At 43.2% G+C, this 19,443-nt stretch overlaps 1 protein-coding gene across 2 annotated transcripts in view; it reads left to right on the forward strand.

The window, feature by feature from the left end:
* NAMPT (nicotinamide phosphoribosyltransferase) overlaps positions 1–11,965 on the forward strand; it is a 189,644-nt gene extending 177,679 nt beyond the window's left edge. For both annotated transcript variants that reach the window (XM_069229847.1, XM_069229848.1), the window contains one exon: positions 11,038–11,965. In XM_069229847.1, the coding sequence (XP_069085948.1) occupies positions 11,038–11,142 (105 nt within the window). In that variant the 3' untranslated portion in view covers positions 11,143–11,965. The remainder of the gene's footprint in view (positions 1–11,037) is intronic.
* The last annotated feature ends 7,478 nt before the right edge of the window (positions 11,966–19,443 follow it).

The following is a 19,443-nucleotide window of genomic DNA, read 5'->3' on the forward strand; positions in this document are numbered from 1 at the left end:
GAATGTCACCATGTAAATGCCAGAAAAACCAAGAGCGCATTCACACGCACAAGATAAAATCTCTCAACATTAAAATTTGGCCCAAGAACTCGAATGCCTTCGACAACTGGATCGGGGGCCCAGCCCGACCTCCGTCTTACCGCCCTGATCAAGGATCACCAATACAAATGAAGGGCAAGGCCCGGATTCGCTTCTCCATCGGCTATGTCCTCGTAGTAGTATCTTTAACCTGTGGCAGCAGCTCCTTTAGCTGCCTGTCTGTAGTGGCAACCTTTTCATCCAAGCGGCGGTGGTCGTCCCTAAGTACATTGAGGTCTGTGGCTAGAGCATCAATTTTTCCTTCCAGGGCTACCTGGGAGGCTGTTATTGCTCACAGTACATCCTGAAGCGTGGGATCCCCCGCTCTGTTCTTTAGGAGAGGTATTCTTTGGTCCCAGCCGGTCCATCATCTCTTCCGTGCAAGTCCCACTTCTTTGTTCCATGTCTCTCTTCTGACCAGTCCTACCCATCTTCTGGGGCTCTTTCCTATTCCCTCTCGCCGTTGGAGTCCGGCTGCCTCTTCCCCCAGTTCCTTATAGGCTTCCGTGCACCAAGTTTGGTCTGTGCTACTGTATGGAGTGTGCTGCGTCCCTAGTCTTTTATCTCGTCGTGGAGATCGTCTGCCGTCGTCAGGTGGAGCAGCCCGCGTCCCCCGTGCTCTCCTTTTCCATACTGGGGTGTCTTCTGGGCCGTCCTCCTGACCTGATCAGAAGTTCTCATTTACTGAGGAGTCCCGGGCTGCAGCAGGTCCCTCAGCCTTTCGACTGCCCCTCGTCCCCAGAAGTCCGCCTTTCGCCCCTTTTGTGGCCACTGAAGGGGGCTCCCTGTTGCGTCCCTTTCCCAGCACAGTGCCATCCATGTTGACAGCAGGATTCACCATCACCTGCCCCACTGGGATTTCATCACTACGTACAGTTGGGTTTTGCAGGTCATCCAAAGGGGCTACTCCCTCCCCTTTGAGACTGCCCCTCCGGCCATGCCCCCATCCTAGAGTCGCTTACCAGAGGGACTTCCGGCACATCTCTGTAAGGAAGTTATGACTCTCTTGGCCAAAGGAGTCTTAGAAATGGTCTCTTCACCAGAATTAGGTTGTGGTTGTTATTCCCACTACTTTCTGATGCCCAAAAAAGGACAAGGACTTATGTCCTATCCTAGACCTTCAGGTCTTCAATCTATTCCTCAAGAAGGAGAAGGTAAGCATGCTGATTCTGGCTCAGGTCCTGTCTGCCTTGGACCCTATAGACTGGATGGTAGCGTTGAACTTGAAGGACACTTATTTCATTATCCCTGTCTTGCATACCCTAGACACAGACACTACCTGCGATTCGTGTTAGGTCACGAGCACTTTCAATTTACTGTGTTCCTCTTCAGCCGTCTCAGTGCCCCTCGGGTGTTCACGAAAGTCAATCAATCAATCAATGATTTATAGAGCACACTAATCGCCCGTTAGGGTCTCAAGGCGCTGGGGGGGGGGAGCTATTGGTCATAGAGCCATGTCTTGAGGCGTTTCCTGAATGTCAAGAGGTCTTGGGTCTGGCGAAGGTGGAGCTGTCGGGAGTTCCAGGTCTTGCCAGCTAGGCGAGAGAAGGATATTCCTCTGGCAGTGGTGTGGCGGATGGAGGTGAGGGCAAGGCTGGCGGAGCGAAGATTGCGGGTGGGGGTGTGGAAGGTGAGTCTGTCGTTGAGGTAGGCTGGGCCTGTGTCATGGAGGGCCTTGTGTGTGTGGATGAGGAGTTTGAAGATGATCCTCTTTGATACTGGTAGACAGTGAAGGTCTCTGAGGTGGGGGGAAATGTGGTCGCAGCGTGGGATGTCCAGAATGAGGCGGACGGAAAGTGATGGTGGTGGTTACAGCTCATATGCACAGGTTAGGGGTTTCAGCCTTCCCCCTACCTCGACAACTGTCTGTTGAAGGTGGACACCCCCCAGAAAATTGTCTCCCACCTTCAGACTACGGCAAACCTTCTGCACACGCAGCGGTTCCCTCTAAATATGCCAAAGTTACACCTGACTCCCACTAAGATACTCCCTTTTATCAGAGCTGTTCTGGACACAGTACAGTTTTGGGCCTATCCTCCCGAAAAGTGAGTCCAGGATCTTCAGGCTATGATTCTGATGTTTCGATGTTTCAGCCTCTATCCTAGGTTTCAGTGAGAATGACTCTGAAGCTGCTGGGCATCATGGCCTCCGGCATCCTGCTAGTGACACATGCCAGATGGCATGTGCAGACTACGCAGTGGGACTTGAAGTTCCAGTGGGCACAGCATCAAGGGAATCTCTCTGACATGGTCCAGATCTTGAAGGGGACTGTGAAAGATCTGCAGTGGTGGTTTTCGAATCCAGATTGGGTCAGCAGCAGATCCCTCTCCCTTCCCCAAACAGATCTGACAGTAGTGACAGACACGTCACTCTTGGGCTGGGGTGGCACATGGGAGAGGCGGAGATCAGAGGTCTCTGGTCTCCGGTGGAGTCTGGACTCCATATCAATCTTCTGGAGCTCCAGCGATCAGGCTTGCATTGAAAGCATTCCTTCCCTCTCGCAAAGGGAAAGTGGTGCTGGTGTTCACGGGCCACACTACCTCCATATGGTATTGCAACAAGCAGGGCGGAGTAGGGTCCTGGACCCTTTGTCCAGAGGCTCTGCTCCTCCTGACACGGCTGGCACATCAGGGCATTACCCTGATGGTTCAACATCTGGTGGGCTCTCTGAACGCCAGAGCAGACTAACTTGGCCTTCGATGCATAGTCTATCATGAATGGCGTCTCCATCCGGAGGTGGCACAAGGTCTTTTTCAGCAGTGGGGAGAGCCTTGGTTAGATCTGTTAGTCTCTGCAGAGAAAGCGCAATGTCAGCTGTTTTGTGTGTTGGAGTTTCCAAGGCGGCAGTCACTCTGACACTTCATTTAGAGTGGAACTCAGGCCCCCTTTATGCCTTCCTGCCTATACCACTTCTGTCCAGAGTTCTGAAGATCAAGAACAACTGGGCTTAAGTAATCCTTGTGGCTCCAAACTGGGCATGGATAGTATGGTATCCAGGGCTACTAAGCATGGCCACAGATCTTCCAGTCAGACTACCACTTTGGGAGGATCTTCTGTTGCAGCATCAGGGGATGGTCCTTCACCCGGACCTGTCAAGTCTTCGCCTTCATGCATGGATATTGAGCGGCGGCATTTGACAGCTTTTGACTTTCCACCCGAAGTCTGTGATGTTATCTTGGCAGCCAGGTGTCCCTCCACCAAAACGGTATACGCCTGTCGTTGGCATAAATTTATGGCATGGTGTACCAACAAGTTTGTTGATCCCCTCTATGCTCCTCTCTCTGAGGTTCTTTTGTTTAGCCTTTCTTTAGCCCAGAAGGGCTCTGCCTTGGTCACCCTTAAAGGTTATCTTGTCCTTTCTTAGATTGCCAGTCCAACCTTCCCTTTTTGAGTCTCCTATTGTTGGTAGATTCCTCAAGGGACTCACCCATTTGTTTCCTCCCACTCCGTTTATCATGCCTCAGTGGGACCTCAGTCTTGTCCTTACTTACTTGATGTGTGCGCCTTTTCAGCTGTTACACAAATGTCCTTTGCGGCTCCATACTCTCAAAACGGCATTTCTTGTTGCCGTCACTTCTGTTCGCAGAGTGAGTGAGCTTCAGGCTTTTTTTTTTTTTCAAAGCCCCCATTTTTGTCTTTTTACCTTGACAAAGTGGTGCTATGTACGAGGGCCTCCTTCCTTCCCAAAGTAGTTCCACCTTTTCATGTAAGCCAGTCCATCACTTTGCCTACTTTTTACGCAACTCCACATCCTTCTCATGAGGAGGAGAGACTCCACTGTCTGGATCCAAAAAGAGCGTTGGCGTTCTACCTCAATCGTACCAAAGATTTCCGGGTGGATGATCAACTCTTTGTTAGATATGTGGGTGTGAAGAAAGGGAAGGCAATGCAAAAGCGTACCATCTCACGATGGGCACTACTGTGCAGCAAAATGTGCTACGCTTTGGCAAAGCAACCCCCTGAGGGATTGTGCGCTCACTCCACCAGAGCTACTGCTGCTACCACAGCTTTAGCACGTGAAGTTTCTGTCCTGGATATCTGCCAGGCAGCAATGTGAGCATCCCTGCAAATGTTTACAAAGCATTACTGTCTGGACAGTCCGGTCCGCAGAGATGTCTACCTTGGTCGTTCGATTTTGTAAGACTTCCTAGTATGATCTCGGTTTGTAGCTCACCACCGAGGATGGTAATGCTTGGGTATCGATTCTAAGTAATCTGCAACTAGAAGTCTCTATGAGATGGACAAGTTACTTACCTTCAATAACAATGTATCTGGTAGAGACATACTTCTCTAGTTGCAGATTCCTTACCAAGTTGGGTTTAATGTAATTATTTTCTTGATAACTCAAAGTACTACCTTTCATAGTCCCATTCAGGAGCTAGCACAGCCACATGGCACCATGTAACCCTGTACTTGTCAATGGGGCTTTCTAGCCTTTCCACAGTAAAAACAACAGTTTAAGGTTTTATAGTTAGGACATAAACATACATGTCCTACTTTTTAATATACAGCACCCTGTCTTAAGGGCTCGATAGGCCTACCTTAGTGGTGACTTTAACTTCTAGGCCCCAGGTACCCTTTATGCCATATACTAGGGACTTATAAGCAAGTTAACATATGCCAGTTGGGCATAAGTCAATCAAACATAAACCTTTAAGGATCAGCGCACTGGCACTGAGGTCTGTATGCACTTCCAGTCAAAAAAACAGCAGCATCAGTTCAAAACTTTGAGGGTTATCATGCAAAAAGAGGCATTCCCTAACACACCACCCCCATAGTGCGGACAGCCCAGATTTTCTGACTCTGCACCCGAGAGCCTTGTGTGTGGCAGGCTCTGACCAGTAAAGTAAATCCGAACTACTTTCCCACTACTACCCCTGACAGGAAGTTGGAAAAGATAAACATTTAGTAAAAAGATGTTCTCCTCCTCAACAAGCTTGGCCCTGTGCTCTGTGAATGCCAGCTGCCTCTTAGGCGCTCTTCTCATGCCTTGTGGGACTCAGCAGTGCAGTTATTGCCCAAGGTTGTGGAACAAGGCCATACAATCCTTTTTCTGGCCATGCATGGTGGTCATAATGCGGCCAAATTCACTACTTGTGGTGGGCTGGACACCACTGATTGTCTGAGTAGAGCTTTCGCCACTAGTGTGGGCTTAGGTCAGCTCATATGGTCGCGGTTCATTTGCATTTTGAATGACATCCAGACAAGCAATATGGGGGTGCTATTTGATGTTTTTCGACTTTTCGGGGACAAAAGGAGACTCTGCCTCAGTGTGCTTCAGAGAATGCAAGGGTGCAGTGCACTCTCTGGGCCACACTGCTCACACCTGCCAGCCGCATCAACAAATTTGCCCTCTCCATGGCTATGATGGGGGCTTCATGTATCGGCAACAGCCTCAATTGGCAAACCAATCACCCTAATCTTTTGGTGGCCGCAGTGCCCACAGGAGAGGGCAACAGGGACAGTGCACAGACAAGACTTTTGTGTCCCAGGTGCTGCACTCCCTAAGCCTCTTTTGTGCACCCTTGAGGGCTCACAGCCGCCACCTTGTTGGAGGGAGTATCCTACATTTTTTCCAAGACGCCAGAATAATTTCAGGAAAGAGGATCCTCCAAATTGTTCAGGGGGAGTCACGCTTTATCATTTCTGAGCACCTTTCCATACCTTCCACCATCCTCAGACCAGCTGACGGAGGACCATATGTCTTTCTTACAGCTGGAAGTCCAGACTCTTTTGGCCAAAGGAGCCATAGAGAGTACTAGCACAGAAGTAGTGTAGTTTTTATTTCCAATACTTACTAATGCTGAAAAAGGATTGGGCATCGTCCCATTTTAGAGCTTCGCCCTCTCAGTACCGTTCTGTGGAAATGTCAAAATGCTCACTCTGGCAGAGGTTCTGTCTGCTCTCTATCCTGGAGACATGATGATAGCATTGGACCTACAGGATGCTCATTTCCACATCCCTGTCCTGTAGACCCACATGCGTTACCGGTAGGCCAAGAGCGTTTTCAGTGCTCCCTTTTGTCCTTACTAGCGCCACTCAGGTGTTCCTGAAAGTGGTGGCAGTGATGGCAGCATATCATCAGATGTCAAGGGTCCCAGGCTTCCCCTACCTCGATGACTGGCTGTTGATGGCGGGATTGCCACAGGCTGTTGTCATCCGGACTACAGCAAGCCTCCTAACATTCTTGGGGTTTCATATGCTGAAGCCACACCTGACCCCTTCATCAAAACCATTCTGAACACAGTACAGTTTCATATTCTTACCCCAGAAAAGAGAGTTCAGGGCATTCAGTCTATGATCCTAGTGTTTCAACCTCTGTCCTGGATCTCAGTGAGGACAACTCTGAGGTGTCAGGTGGCATATGCAGGATGTGTAGTCGGATCTGAAGTCCCAGTGTGAACCACATCAGGGTGGTCTCGCCGATCAAGTCTAGATTTCTGAGGAGACAGCAAAAGATTTGCAGTGGTGGCTGCTGGACCGCAATTGTCAATGGCAGACCCCCTCATTCACAGCTGATTAGATTGCATACTGTGATTCTTATTCTCAAAGTGGAAAGATGTTCTCTTATTAGAGAGGTGTGGTATGGGGCCTATTTGCTGACTCCCTCTTGCACTCATTCACAAGTAGCTACATTGCACACAAGGCTATCTGGAATAGCGGTTTGAGTAATGAGGCCGACTTGTTTGAGGCAAACCTATATTGGACATAAGTCATACCAGCTGTTGTAGCTCACTCAAACATTGAGGTATTTCTGCGATATCATCTTCCATACTGTGTGATCAGGGCAACTGCACACTTCAAGCCCCTGTCCCTCCTCCCACCCTTCCCCACCATGACAGATCATAAAACAGATTCTCAAGTAGTCTGAAGCGCTCCTAATTAACAAGTTACTTAGTTTTGGTAACTGCTTTTCTGGTAGACTCATAACTACAGATTCCTCACATTGTGAATTTCTACAGGTGCCAGGTCTGCAAACGTTTGCAGTAATTCCCTCACACGTCTCCAGGTGGTGGTGTGCAGTGCCGTCACAGCCCAGACATGAAGCCGGCCCACTATAGAGGCGTCTCCTTCTCGCTGATGTCAGTTTATTACTGATCTCTGTGCGATCCGATTGCCGCCACACAGGTTTCTCAGTCTCCTTCGGCACCTGGATGGAATGTGACAGATAACCTTGGTGCTGAGCCCACTGAGACTTCAGAGCTGACATGTCACCTGGCATGGTGCACGAGAAGGATACAGGAGGCCAAGAATCCTCAGAGCCGACCCGTATCCAGGAAGGCTCCAGCAAAGGGGAGCTGTTGTGAAGGAGTCCGATATGACTTTGGCACACTGATGGAAACCCATAACAATGTCAACAGTTCGAACATTGTCTGGAGATGGTTTACAACTGCTTGAGATGAGCCCAGCTTGAGCAACCAGTCACTGCATAATCGGAAGACGAGCATTCCCAACTTCCACAGATAGGCCTCAACCACCAATAACTTTGTGAACATCCAGGGTGCACTGATAAAGCCAAAAGGGAGCACTAAAAACTGAAGGTGCTCTCAGCCATCCTGACATGGGTAACATGTGGGACTGCAGGACTGGCATGTGAAAATATGCTTCCTACAAGCCCAACATGACCTTCCAGTCCTCTGGATTCATGGAAGACAGGACTTGGACCAGACTGAGCACTTTGAACATGTCCTTTCAGAGTAAGAAGCTTGGAGGGTAAAGGTCTCTGATACTGCAGAGGCCTCCATCCTTTTCCGGCACCTGAATGTAAAGAAAGTGACAACCAGTCCAAATTTCTGATTCCGGCATCCTCGGTATTGCTCCTTTGGCCAAGAGTTAAAGTGGTTTTGCGGTGGCTGCTAGGGGAGGGGTTTGGATTTGGGCATCTCCTTGGCCCTGGGAGCCTGGTTGTTGACTGCCCAATCCTTGACCTCAACAGGAGTATAAATAAGGCTTGTGGCTACTGAAGTGGGTATTCTCCGCCTCTGCAGGTAGCCACTACCAAAGCTTTGATAGGGGCGATGATGCTGTGGAAACTGCCAAGTTGGTGGAGCTAAGCCCAGAGAACGGGCAATGGTCTTTGCTAGAGCCCTCTAAGGGCATGCCCAAAACATTATTGGACATTCACAGAAAAGGCCATGGAGCGTATTCCGGAGTTTTGCCTGAGCACCCCACTGGTGCAGACTGCTGTACAGTTGGTAGTGTCCAGACTTAATTGAGGGTTTGGCCACATCCTGCCCTTCCAAGATCAGTTTCTGTAAGCTGTAACAGACATTGTCTGAGACCATTGGCAAAATATCCATTATTTTCTCCCAGAATATGTGCATATATTTGTCAAGGAGGCATATGGTGTTTACCGACCAAAGGGCGAGGCTGGTCGATAAGAACATCCACTTGGCAAAATTCTCTATTCTTTTTGAATACCAGTCAGACGGGGTTCAAGTGGCTTGATGGTTTGACGACAAGGCTATCTGGAGCTGGATGCTGCAAGAGGAAGTCTGGATCCCTGGGAGCTGGTTTATTCTGTGTCACCTCCTGCCTATTGACTGGATCCTGGTTTAGACCACGTGCCTACCAACACATCACTTAATGCCTTGTTAATGAGGACCAGAGACTCCTAAATAGATTGTGCAGGTTTAGTGACTTCTGTCAGGATGGTAGTTTTGATCTCCTGGGTTGGCAGGATGAATTCAAGCCCTCCTTCTAATCACCGTAGCTTAAACCCAGTTATTTTAGCTGGCAACATTGCCTGCACACATTTTGTAGGAAAAAAAACTCTGCCAGGAACGACCAGATTCGAGAGTTCCAGATTCACATTAGCAGGTGTGGAAAGATTAGAACTTATGTCAGCGCACAAAGTTGTTGCTTTTATAGTGGCCCAACAACATGTCCAGGGCTGGGCAGATCCGACGCAGAGCACTTCACGTGTAGATGTGTAAGGGAATTGTTGTGAATGGGTCCGGAACCAGTCTGGCAGCAATTCACAAGGTAAAGTTTAGTTGGAAGTTTCTATCAGAAAGCTTTTTCAGGCTGTGATTCGCTGCTCTGTAGCTTTATTCTTTGAGAGTCTCATGATTTGACAATCTGTTAAAGTATACACTTCATTGTGAGATTCTTAATTAAAGAAAAGGTCACAGGCAAATAGCAATGGTGCTGCAATTCTTGTCTTGCCCATAGATATACGCATTATTTTTCTGCTTATTGTAACTTTTTTCTTCATCGTTATTCTGTCTCTGAAACAGGTTGAAAGCTGAGAACTGGAGGAGGCTGAGCTTTTAGCACCTCTCTTTATATTTTTCCTGAGACTGCATGCAAGGTCGCTTGCAAGTCTACTGTTTAAAAAAATATATGTAAAAGATCTTAAAGCACACCCATCACTCATCCTTGGTTATCTTCCTCATTACTTTTTTCGTTTTTTTTATTCATCGGCGTGGTTTTTAATTTTGCCAGTCGCTCCAGACTGCTTTGGTGGGATTTACGTTTCACATCTGTAGATTCTGTTCAGACACTACTGTTTGTTTAATCAGCTGACCCATCTGCCTTTTATTGCCTAGCATAGTTACTTGCAGGGTAGTGTCAGAAATGAGCTGCATAGACCAAGAAAATCCACCCACTCCTGCTTTGGCTGTTCCTTTCTCAAGCAGCTTCTGTAGTGGAGCGAGGGAGCTTAAAGGCTCTGTACATACCTACAGTTGTGTGCAAGTAGCAGTTGATTGTCAGGACCTGGTGTCCAAGGTGTGTGTAATGCAGTTTTTGTTTCTTTGCGTTGTAATCATATTTATGTTAGCAGTGGCAAGATTTCTGTTACTATCTTTATTTTAATGCGAGTGCTGAAGAAATGCCTGAGAACAGATGCCAGTGGAATGTGCAGGGTACCATTAAGAGCAGATTACATGAAAGGCACTGTTTGCAAAATGCAGAGCTCTCAAAAATAGTGGTCATTGCACATATTTAGTGCCTCTTGAAATTGCAACTAAGCTCCAAACTAGACAGGATATTGCAACAGCTGTGTGAAACAATCCAAGCCAAAAGAATACTGACTTTAGAGCAGTTCCGCACCGACCGTAATCCACGGCGACGCCTTTATTATGACGCATCACATTGAACTCTCAAAAGGAAGTTTATGCCTTTTGGCAAATGCAAAAAAAAGTGCATAATGAAGCATAATGGTGTCTTCAAAAAAAGCTTGTTATGGTGAGTATATTGTGAGTGGCAACAAAAGCAATGTAACTTTTAACTTCTGAATTGTTGAGTCCTCAACATTATTCCGTTTGTTTCGATGAACTACTCAACATATGAGACACTGAGCCTAGCCCCATGTAACCATATAACTGCTTTTCTGCTTTGGCACCTCGTTGAGACGATGAAGTGCTTCATACAAATATTATGGTACTTTTAGTGCAATACATTAGACAATTACTGTCTCTCATAGGCCACGACATTGTGTAACTTGAATGGTCTGCAAGGAGGCAAGCAGACAACCTTTGGCAAATTTCAGTTTTTTTTTTTTTTTGCACACTTCCTCTTCCCCCCAGAGTAGTCCTGCTCTTCATTTGGGAGTTCATGTCTTTTCAGTCAAGCGAGCTTGAGATGGTGTTAATTTTCTTAATGCCAGGTGTGCCAGTGCTTGCTCTAATGTTGTACTTTTGATACATATTTTGTTCCATTCTTAACTAGCAGGCATGTTTTCACTTTTTTTTTCCCTCTTCCTCACAATTAATTTGTCCATACTTTTTATCTGGGTTTCTGTCATTCTCCCCGCCTTTCTTTCTGCTTTCCTCTCTATCTTTCAAATGGTGTCTTGACCCCACTGTAATTGTGTTTCTTTTCATGCACCGAACAATTAACAAGGGGTTTTGATTGAAAACATTATTTTGCTGTAGGGTGGTTTTAAAGTAATCTCAATATTTATTTGAGATGGAGAGTTTTATTCTAATCAAATCTCTTTTGATCTTATTGCAGGACCTCCTTCATACTGTCTTTAAGAATGGCAAAGTTACAAAGAGTTACTCTTTTGATGATGTAAGAGACAACGCTCGACTGAAAAGTGATGAACTGGAAATATGATTTTATGGACTTTAAGCCCATGACTGTCTGTATTAGAAGTGTGTCTATAACAGGTTTATTGTACATATCAGTGTGGTTGTATTGCAGAAGAATGATATCCAAATATTTTATTTGTGGACATTCTGCCCTCTTTTTTTTTTTTTAAAGGGTAAAGCAAGAACTGCAACTCAAAATGTATAATAAATACTTCTTTAGTATTTTAGTGTATATTGTAATTTAATCTGGTATTGGTCATTTCACAGATGACATTAGGGAAATCTTTTTATATGCATACTTGTCACATATGGATAGTTTTCATCAGCTATTACTTTACAATTATTGTATGGTATTTGTATTTTGTACAAATGTGTATGTTGTATTTAAAACATCAATTATTTTTTTTCTAATTTTTCAATGTTTTCCAATTTTTAAGGAAAGGGACACAATAACTTGTTCTTTTCGGTAATCATCAACTGTACCATAGCCTTTCCAAAACTAGGTTAGACCTTTCTGCCGCTTGTAAAGTGTGGTTTCGGTTTTACCCTTGTTAGATGAGCTAGTGTCCAACCTCACTGTATTCTGATGTCTATATGCCTGACCATTTCACTTGTAATTCTGTATTGCATTTTTTGAATATCATATATATTTATGTAATTGTCAAATGCAAATTACCTCCTGCAGTTCCTCTTTTTGTCACTATGTAGCCTCTATGTCCTAATATGCACTTGAGGTTTTTATGAGCCCAGGGCTTAAACTATCTATACTGCCCTTCCCCCACTTCTTATTATAGACGTGCACTCATGTAGAAACATTTTACATTTTTTAAAATAAAAGGTCTAAATTTGTGCTGTTTTTTTACAATATTGTAGTTTTACAGTATAATACTAGATAATATTGTGCACTTTTTTTTATTTTTGTCATTGTTTATGCTTTCAAACTGGATGGTTGGGTATTTAGAGAAAGTGTTTTAAATGTCAGGAAAATATGTAAGTGGCACCTTTTAAATCTGACTGTACAGATCCTGTCTGCACATTTAGGACATTATCAGTAGTTACTTGAGTTTCTAGTGAGCATCAAGAACCCATGGCACTTATCATGAATGGACTCTATTTGCCTTGCTGGAAGACAGAATATCACCCAGAAAAACTAGGGCTGCATCTGTTTGTTTCACAAGTTCTAATCTTCATCTTGCCATAATAAAGTAAGTTCCTCCCATTACATGGAAAATATTTGAGATAGGACATTAGGATGCCTTAATATGTAATGTTCCTATTGAACTCTAGAAAGCACTTTGTGGAAAACCTACTTTAACACACATCCTTTTCAGTAGAAATCTGATAACCAATAGTTAAGAACTATAATCGGGGATACATTTGAAATTTATAAGCAACTGACAATTGTGGTTGTTATTGCAATTAATATTTCATTTTGAACCATCAAATGTGTTTTTCTCTTTCACTTGAACAGGAGTTTGTATTGTAGATTTCCCTAATCAGATTACATTTTTTATGGAAATCAACATAACTGTATTTCATGTAAGGCATTTCTGTTCACCCTTGGATTGTTTTTTGTGTAGGGCGAACAGTCAATAGTAAAATATTGAGTTGTATCATAGAATATATAATTAATATATATATATATGTATAAATATAAAGTTCTCATTGACTCAAAAAAAAAACTAGATAATGCAGAGAAAATCTATTTTAATTCTTAAAGTGTATATTTGCAACATTTTGTGATTGGTGTTTAAAAACTATTGTAAAGTGGAGGTCAAGTACCAACAGATATGATGGCTGTTAACTTCATGTAACTCATTTTTGTATTTCAATTCCAAACCAATTCGAGTGTAAATGCAGTTCGGTTTCTTTGTATCCAATTAATTTAATGATTGTTTGTCATTATTTTTGTTAATTTTGATTGAATTCAGTTTCTATACCGCTTTCCAGAAGTCTTTATTTCTGAATCATTCATAATTACCTTTAACATCTCCACAGGCCAAACACAAAAAGCTGTTCTGTAGACGTGCATTTTCACTAACCTTTGAAGACTGTTTACTGTTGTTGTAAAATATTCTTTGACTTCAAGTGCTTGCACAACATCCCAACCCTTTCACACAGTAACAGACAAGCACATGTAAGATTGTTAAAACATTTAGATTTTTTTCATTAATAAATTTGTTTGTTCAGTTTCGTAGTAAACTATTTCTGCTGATTTGAGTCTCAGTGGCTACTTGTCTTTGCTTTCAAATGCTGTGTCTATATTTTGTAAATTCTTTTTTTTACGTGCTTTTGCTTTTCTTGTAATGACTCTTGCTAAAACCTCTGTAAATCAAAACCGTGTGCCTCCTTAATGACTGTCCTCGACAGTTCAAATGTGTTTTATATTTTCCCTAACGGTAGCTCATATTAAGTAGTCATCAAACCTGCACACACCCCTGTTTTTGTTAGCCTTGGACATCATCTTTCCTGCTCTTATATTGTATGTACAGAATAATGATCATTACACTGTAATAAAAGTGAATCAAATATATTATTCAAATAGGTGACAACAGTATCCATGTGGCTCAAATGTTTTCAGGCAGTGCTTTTGTACAGTTGTAAATACGGTATTAACGAGCTGTGGCCTATAATTTAAAAAATAGTATTTTTTTTTTAATCACTGCCTACCTCTTTTCTTACATGGTTGAACCTGTCTCGCATCTGTCAAATTAACAACACATCAATATGAGTCACTGAACTAAACACAAACATAAAGAGTGATGGGTACGAACAAATAAATTATCTTCGTAGTTACTATGGTGTTCCTGTACAAATGCCAGTGATTAAATAAAAGCAAAAAATGTTAATATATCATATGTTATATTGGTGATAATTTCATGCTAATGGTACATTTTAATAAATGATCAACTGAAATGAGTATTAACCATATCCTTCAATCTGGTAGTTCATCCAGCAGAGAAATTATTCATGGTCTCTGCAGGGAAAGCAAAATGGCAGAAATGTCCACAACCCTGTTGCCTAGTATTTGCCACATTATCATAATATTTCTGTTCTGCAAACATCATCCATATCCAAAGAATAATACACAAGAACCCAGATAGTACACAATAGAACACCAAACACACCAACACACCGATATGCTGTAATCAGCCAGCTTTATTGTACTCCAAACAGCACTTTTCTGCAAAAAACCTTTTCAACTAAACGTAAAACTTGCTTTTATCAATACATTGCAACAACCCCCAAAACAGTCACCTTCTAAAGCCACATGTTTGCCAAAGTGCTACCCACTAAACAACAGTTGACATCACCTTGACATTTGTTTTTATAAAGCTTTAGCTTAATGATACCAGATCCTTATGTGCACTAAATTGCTTCATTGTAATTTACTGTGTAACAATGCTGCCAAGACCACAATTTGCTTTAACTGGTTTCACTACTTCCTTAACCATTTTAATATGCTTTTCAACCACCTCGCTTAAAGCAATAGACCAACACCACTGGAAAGGCTGTCTAAAGACTTGAAAAAGAATGTTCCAGCTTTCCTTCAGTAACATGTTGTACTATACTCTTACAGCATGATATCCTTACGAGATGGAAAGTAAAGTTATGACTATGGACATAAAGCTGCTGCACCAGGCATGACCATGGCAGTATTTTGTATTAATTTACAAGATTTTCAGCCGTAGATCTCTTCAGTTCACAACTGTGTATTAAGAAGTTTAGTGAGTTATCAGTCTGATTTGAGGGCCAGTTTCTGCAAATAAGCAGCAACTTCAAGTTTACTTTAACAGTGTACATTAGATTCTGCAAGAGGTGATTGATACTTGTTTTGCAGTTTTCATTGACCTACCTGCATCCTTCAACACAATCTTAATTCTGGTCCATCACATGTGCTTCAGGGACACTGTATTGAAGTGGTTCACTTCTTTCCTTAAAGACAAACATCTGATAGAAGTGTGAGCACACATCAAAGTTGCTTTGTGCCTCAGTGCTCAATTTTAATTCCAATTCTGTTCAACATAGAGACAAAATGATGTGGACTTAGAATTGCTTCACACAAATATGTAGATGATACACCATTCTTTCTACAAACCCAAAACATTCAGGACCTTCTTAAGAAAGTGACTCTTTTGCCTGCAAGACCGGCTGAATGATAGCTTTCTGTATTATGCTTGAAGGACACAAAGTTTCAGCTTCTGACCCCACCAGAGTGGAAAATCAACGTTGTTCTTCTCAACTCACTAAATCTATCGGCCTCCCTTCCTTCTCTGGTTCAGTTTACTAAATCCCTAGGTTTTAGAATTGACTCCGCACTCACTTTCCTGACACAAATTAATAGAGTTATAAAATCTTCACATTTTCATCTACATTGTCTAAGAGAAAAATTGAGAGCTCATCACTACTGAACTACCCAGAATAGTGATGCATGCTCTTGTCATTTCCAGGCTGCATTTTGGTAACTTAAGATCGGCAGACCCGCCATCTTTCATGTATACCCATTCAAACCAATCCTAAAATCGGCAACAAGGAACCCATAAAAATCATATAAATTTCCGCCTATTCACCATGACCTTCACTGGCTACCTATCTCGGACAGATTTCAGTTCAACAAATGGGTCATTGATCACAGGGTACAACACATCAAGAATGCACAACACCTCACAAAATTGCTCACGATCACAGGAGGTTCCAGAAGTCTGAGAAGCAGAAACATTTTTCTACGGGGAGCGGCAAAATATAACTGCATTTCTAGCAAGTTACCTTTCTCAGGATCCACTGTATCAGCATGGACAATTCTTCCAGCATCTTTGATCTGTCTAGCTCCTCTCCTGCCTTTGGGGAACCATGTACAGATTCACTTGTTTAAGCAATTTCTGAAACTACTGCTTGCTTAGCAGCTCATCTTGTAAACCCAAGCTTCTTATATCTATACCAATCTTCCTTTTGAATGCACATTAGTCTGTTCGATGAGCTTGTCTATTCATGTTTGAATCTGCATGATGTAACCTTCATTTTCACTTATTTGTTTAAAGTGCCAGATACCTGTTTAAATAAATCTTTGACTGGACAGGACCTCTTTGAGCTCAACGAAAAACCTTTGATTTTCCTTAGGTACCAGACTGGTTCGAGAACTTTTTATAGCAATAACTCCTGCAAGTGGCCCCACCGGAAGTGTCAGCGCAGAGCTGTAAATAGGTGCCACCCTAGTAAAATTCTGTTTGTTCACCTGCAAGTGACTTCTTTTCTACAGCCTTCAATGTTAATCTGAAACTCAGCTCCCTCCTTTGTTTCAACAGAAGACCGTGTTCTAGGAAAATTACCCCTCCAAAAACCACGTTTCAAACCATGACGTGACTACAAGAAACAGATGTCAGTCAAGGATCCACATGATGCCTGTAGTTTCTGAGGTCTGAACACCACTTGGAGTCCTATGAAATATGTTATCTGCTGCTGCCGAAGGCAGTCATGGAGTTGGGAGATAAACTGTCACTGAGCACAAAAGTGAGGTGGGTAGAGCTCAAAACAGCAGACCCACTCTAAGTCTTAGGCCCAGTCAAGATCCCAATCTTGCTTCATGTAGCAGTCTTCTGGGAAGTCCAAGCAGTACTCGTCTCTGTATTACAACTTCTGATCCAGAAGTCTTGGAGTGAGCACTCAAAAGACCCGACTCGCAGCTTGTTCCAAGACTGGTCTTGGCACTTCCTGAGGCCTCCAGGCTGTTGTCAATCCCGACTAGGAGAACGGGACACCATGCTGCAACTTTTCAGAGTATAGGCTCTGGAGAGCCATGGAGCCATGAGGGGCCTCTAGCTGGACTCACACAAGCAGGTCTTACCCTGTTGGGCCGCCACCCAACTTCTTACTAGTACCAACCTGTGCCTACAATCATGCACCCGGGACCTTCTTCCATTCCAACCACCCCAGCTCGTGCCAGGCCTGTGGCTCACTATGATGTTACTAATTCCCAGTCTCCAGCTTAAGATGATTCCCAGCCTTTCCCTCAACCAAAGCACTATCATAGGCTGCAAACCTTTTTAACTTGTTTCCAGACACCTTTATAGAGCATCAAAATATTAATGTGATGATAAGATTTACTATTTACTCCTCCCACCCCACATTACACTGTTGCTGCCCTTTTGATTTTCAGAATGCCAGTGTCTTAGGTACATCTCCCTGACAGAGTTAGATCCCCTACCAGGGTCTTCCAATAAAGAGGGTGTCTTTCATGATAGTTGTCTGCTGAGCAGCAGAAGTGTTGAATTTACAGTTACCTACAATTGAGACATTGGTGAACCCACTGACAAATCTTGCCATCTTGGAGCTTTCACACTAGAGTAATTACTGCCAAAAACATTGATGGTAGCTTGGTCTAAGCTGTGCTTTATTTTCCAGGGCTAAACATTATAGGCCTCCACCTAAAGATACAGCCTTTTTGGCCCCGCACCTGACTCCTGGGAACTTTACCGGGGATCTATTCCTCAGCAACTGCCTCAGCCTCCATACATTTGCCTGATCACCCTACATTATTTAAGTCGCCAATTATGATTTGCTCTTTGAAGGGACACAAAACATTCTAGCTGGATCTTTCATTCTGCCTCAGATGGACCTGAGCTCGGTAATTACATTTTTAATGTGCATGCACTTCGAGCCTGCACATGGTTGTTCCCTGAAATTACTGACCAAAAAAATTGACACCATTTGTTTCCAGGATACATTAGTACTGTAACCGTGTGCTTCCTTTTTGCCTAAATTGCTGTCATCCTTTCACGTGGGACAGTCCAACACTGTCCCTGCTTTTTTTTTTTTCCCTCCCCTCTTTTAGAAGTAGGAGAGGCTTCACCCACTGGACCTTAAAACTGTTCTTAGCTTTCACATTGACTACACACGAGGACTGAGTGGATGACCAACTTTTTATTGGCTTTGCTAGTTCTAAAAAGTGAATTTCATATGCTTTGCATTTTTCCTACAGTAGAGTCTCTTATGTTATTCATACATACGTTATCTTGTTAAAATGCATGTTTTTACAGTATGGTGTTGCTTTGCTCTAAGTTAATAGTAACTTAGTTACTATTTTATATATTCCTATAAAAGTATTTAAAGATAAAAACGTAGTAGATTTCGGCAAATGTGGAATAAAATTCACATGTTCCTTTTCACAACTTAGAAGGTAGGTTTTTTTGTCATAATAGTTGGAATCAGTATGTACCGATAAACTGGCATTTTAGTAGAGAGAGGAGCAGTACATCATAACAACCACAAATCCTTACCACACTGCCAAATGCATGGTGCCAGACTCAGAAATTATTGACTGTGTACAAAAGCTATGCATGATAAAGACCATCTAGGTGACTTGTTGCAGCATTTTGGAGCAAATATATTCATTGATTGCCATCTAATATGGTGCCTGTTTTCATTGTATTTTTGTGTATTGCAGGTATTATTGTCACCATCATTTTTTATATCTACCATAATGTTCATTCATATTTTTTGTATTCAAAATAGGCTTCAATATTTAATAAAGCCTTTTAAAAAGATATAGTGCAGCTTTCTTGTGTGTGTGTGTGTGTGTGTATGTGTGTATGTGTATGTGCATCGTTTGGGGGGGAATAAGTGTTTCAGAACCCACTACTCTATAAATGTGTTCCTGTCAGGTTGTGACAGTATTGATCATTACTCGATTTGCATTATCGCCAGGTAATTCTTGGGGCGTTCGTTAAGTAGAACTGGGACTTCGTCACAGTGGACCTGTATTCTTATAAGTCACAAACAACTATGTAGCAATTATTAAAACATAATGCAAAGACATATGATACAGACTTCTAGCTGCAGATTCCTTAACTCAATGTTCACCAGGCGTCAGACTGGATTTGGATATTTTTTAGCAGTACCCCTGCCTGCCTCTATGTGACGTTGTTTGGCTCTACGTCAGCCACACCGGAAGTAATATGTGCGGTGCCTATAAAGGCACCACTCCGGCACACTGACTTCAGTTCTTTCTGAGCCAGATAGCGCTGATCTGTGAAGAGCTATCAGTCGCTTTTTTAATTTTGTTGAACTTTTTTTCTAGAGATTTCTCTCCTGGTGTAATGCGGTTGTCACCATAGAAACCTACTGGCGTCAAACCATGTGGTGCCTGTCCCAGGCAGATGTCTATGACAGGGGCCACATTTGTCTGTGAAGCTTGGAGATGAACCACACCTCCAAGACTTGTAAAGACTGCTGCGCCGTGCACCCGAAGCATTCCCTCAAGCTCTTTGCTGACCAGAATCAGAGGGCCCTGTGATGCCCACAATCCTCGTCGCACAGAAAATCCCAAGAC

This window comes from Pleurodeles waltl, chromosome 4_1 (genome assembly GCF_031143425.1).
Source record: "Pleurodeles waltl isolate 20211129_DDA chromosome 4_1, aPleWal1.hap1.20221129, whole genome shotgun sequence".
Taxonomy (NCBI): domain Eukaryota; kingdom Metazoa; phylum Chordata; class Amphibia; order Caudata; family Salamandridae; genus Pleurodeles; species Pleurodeles waltl.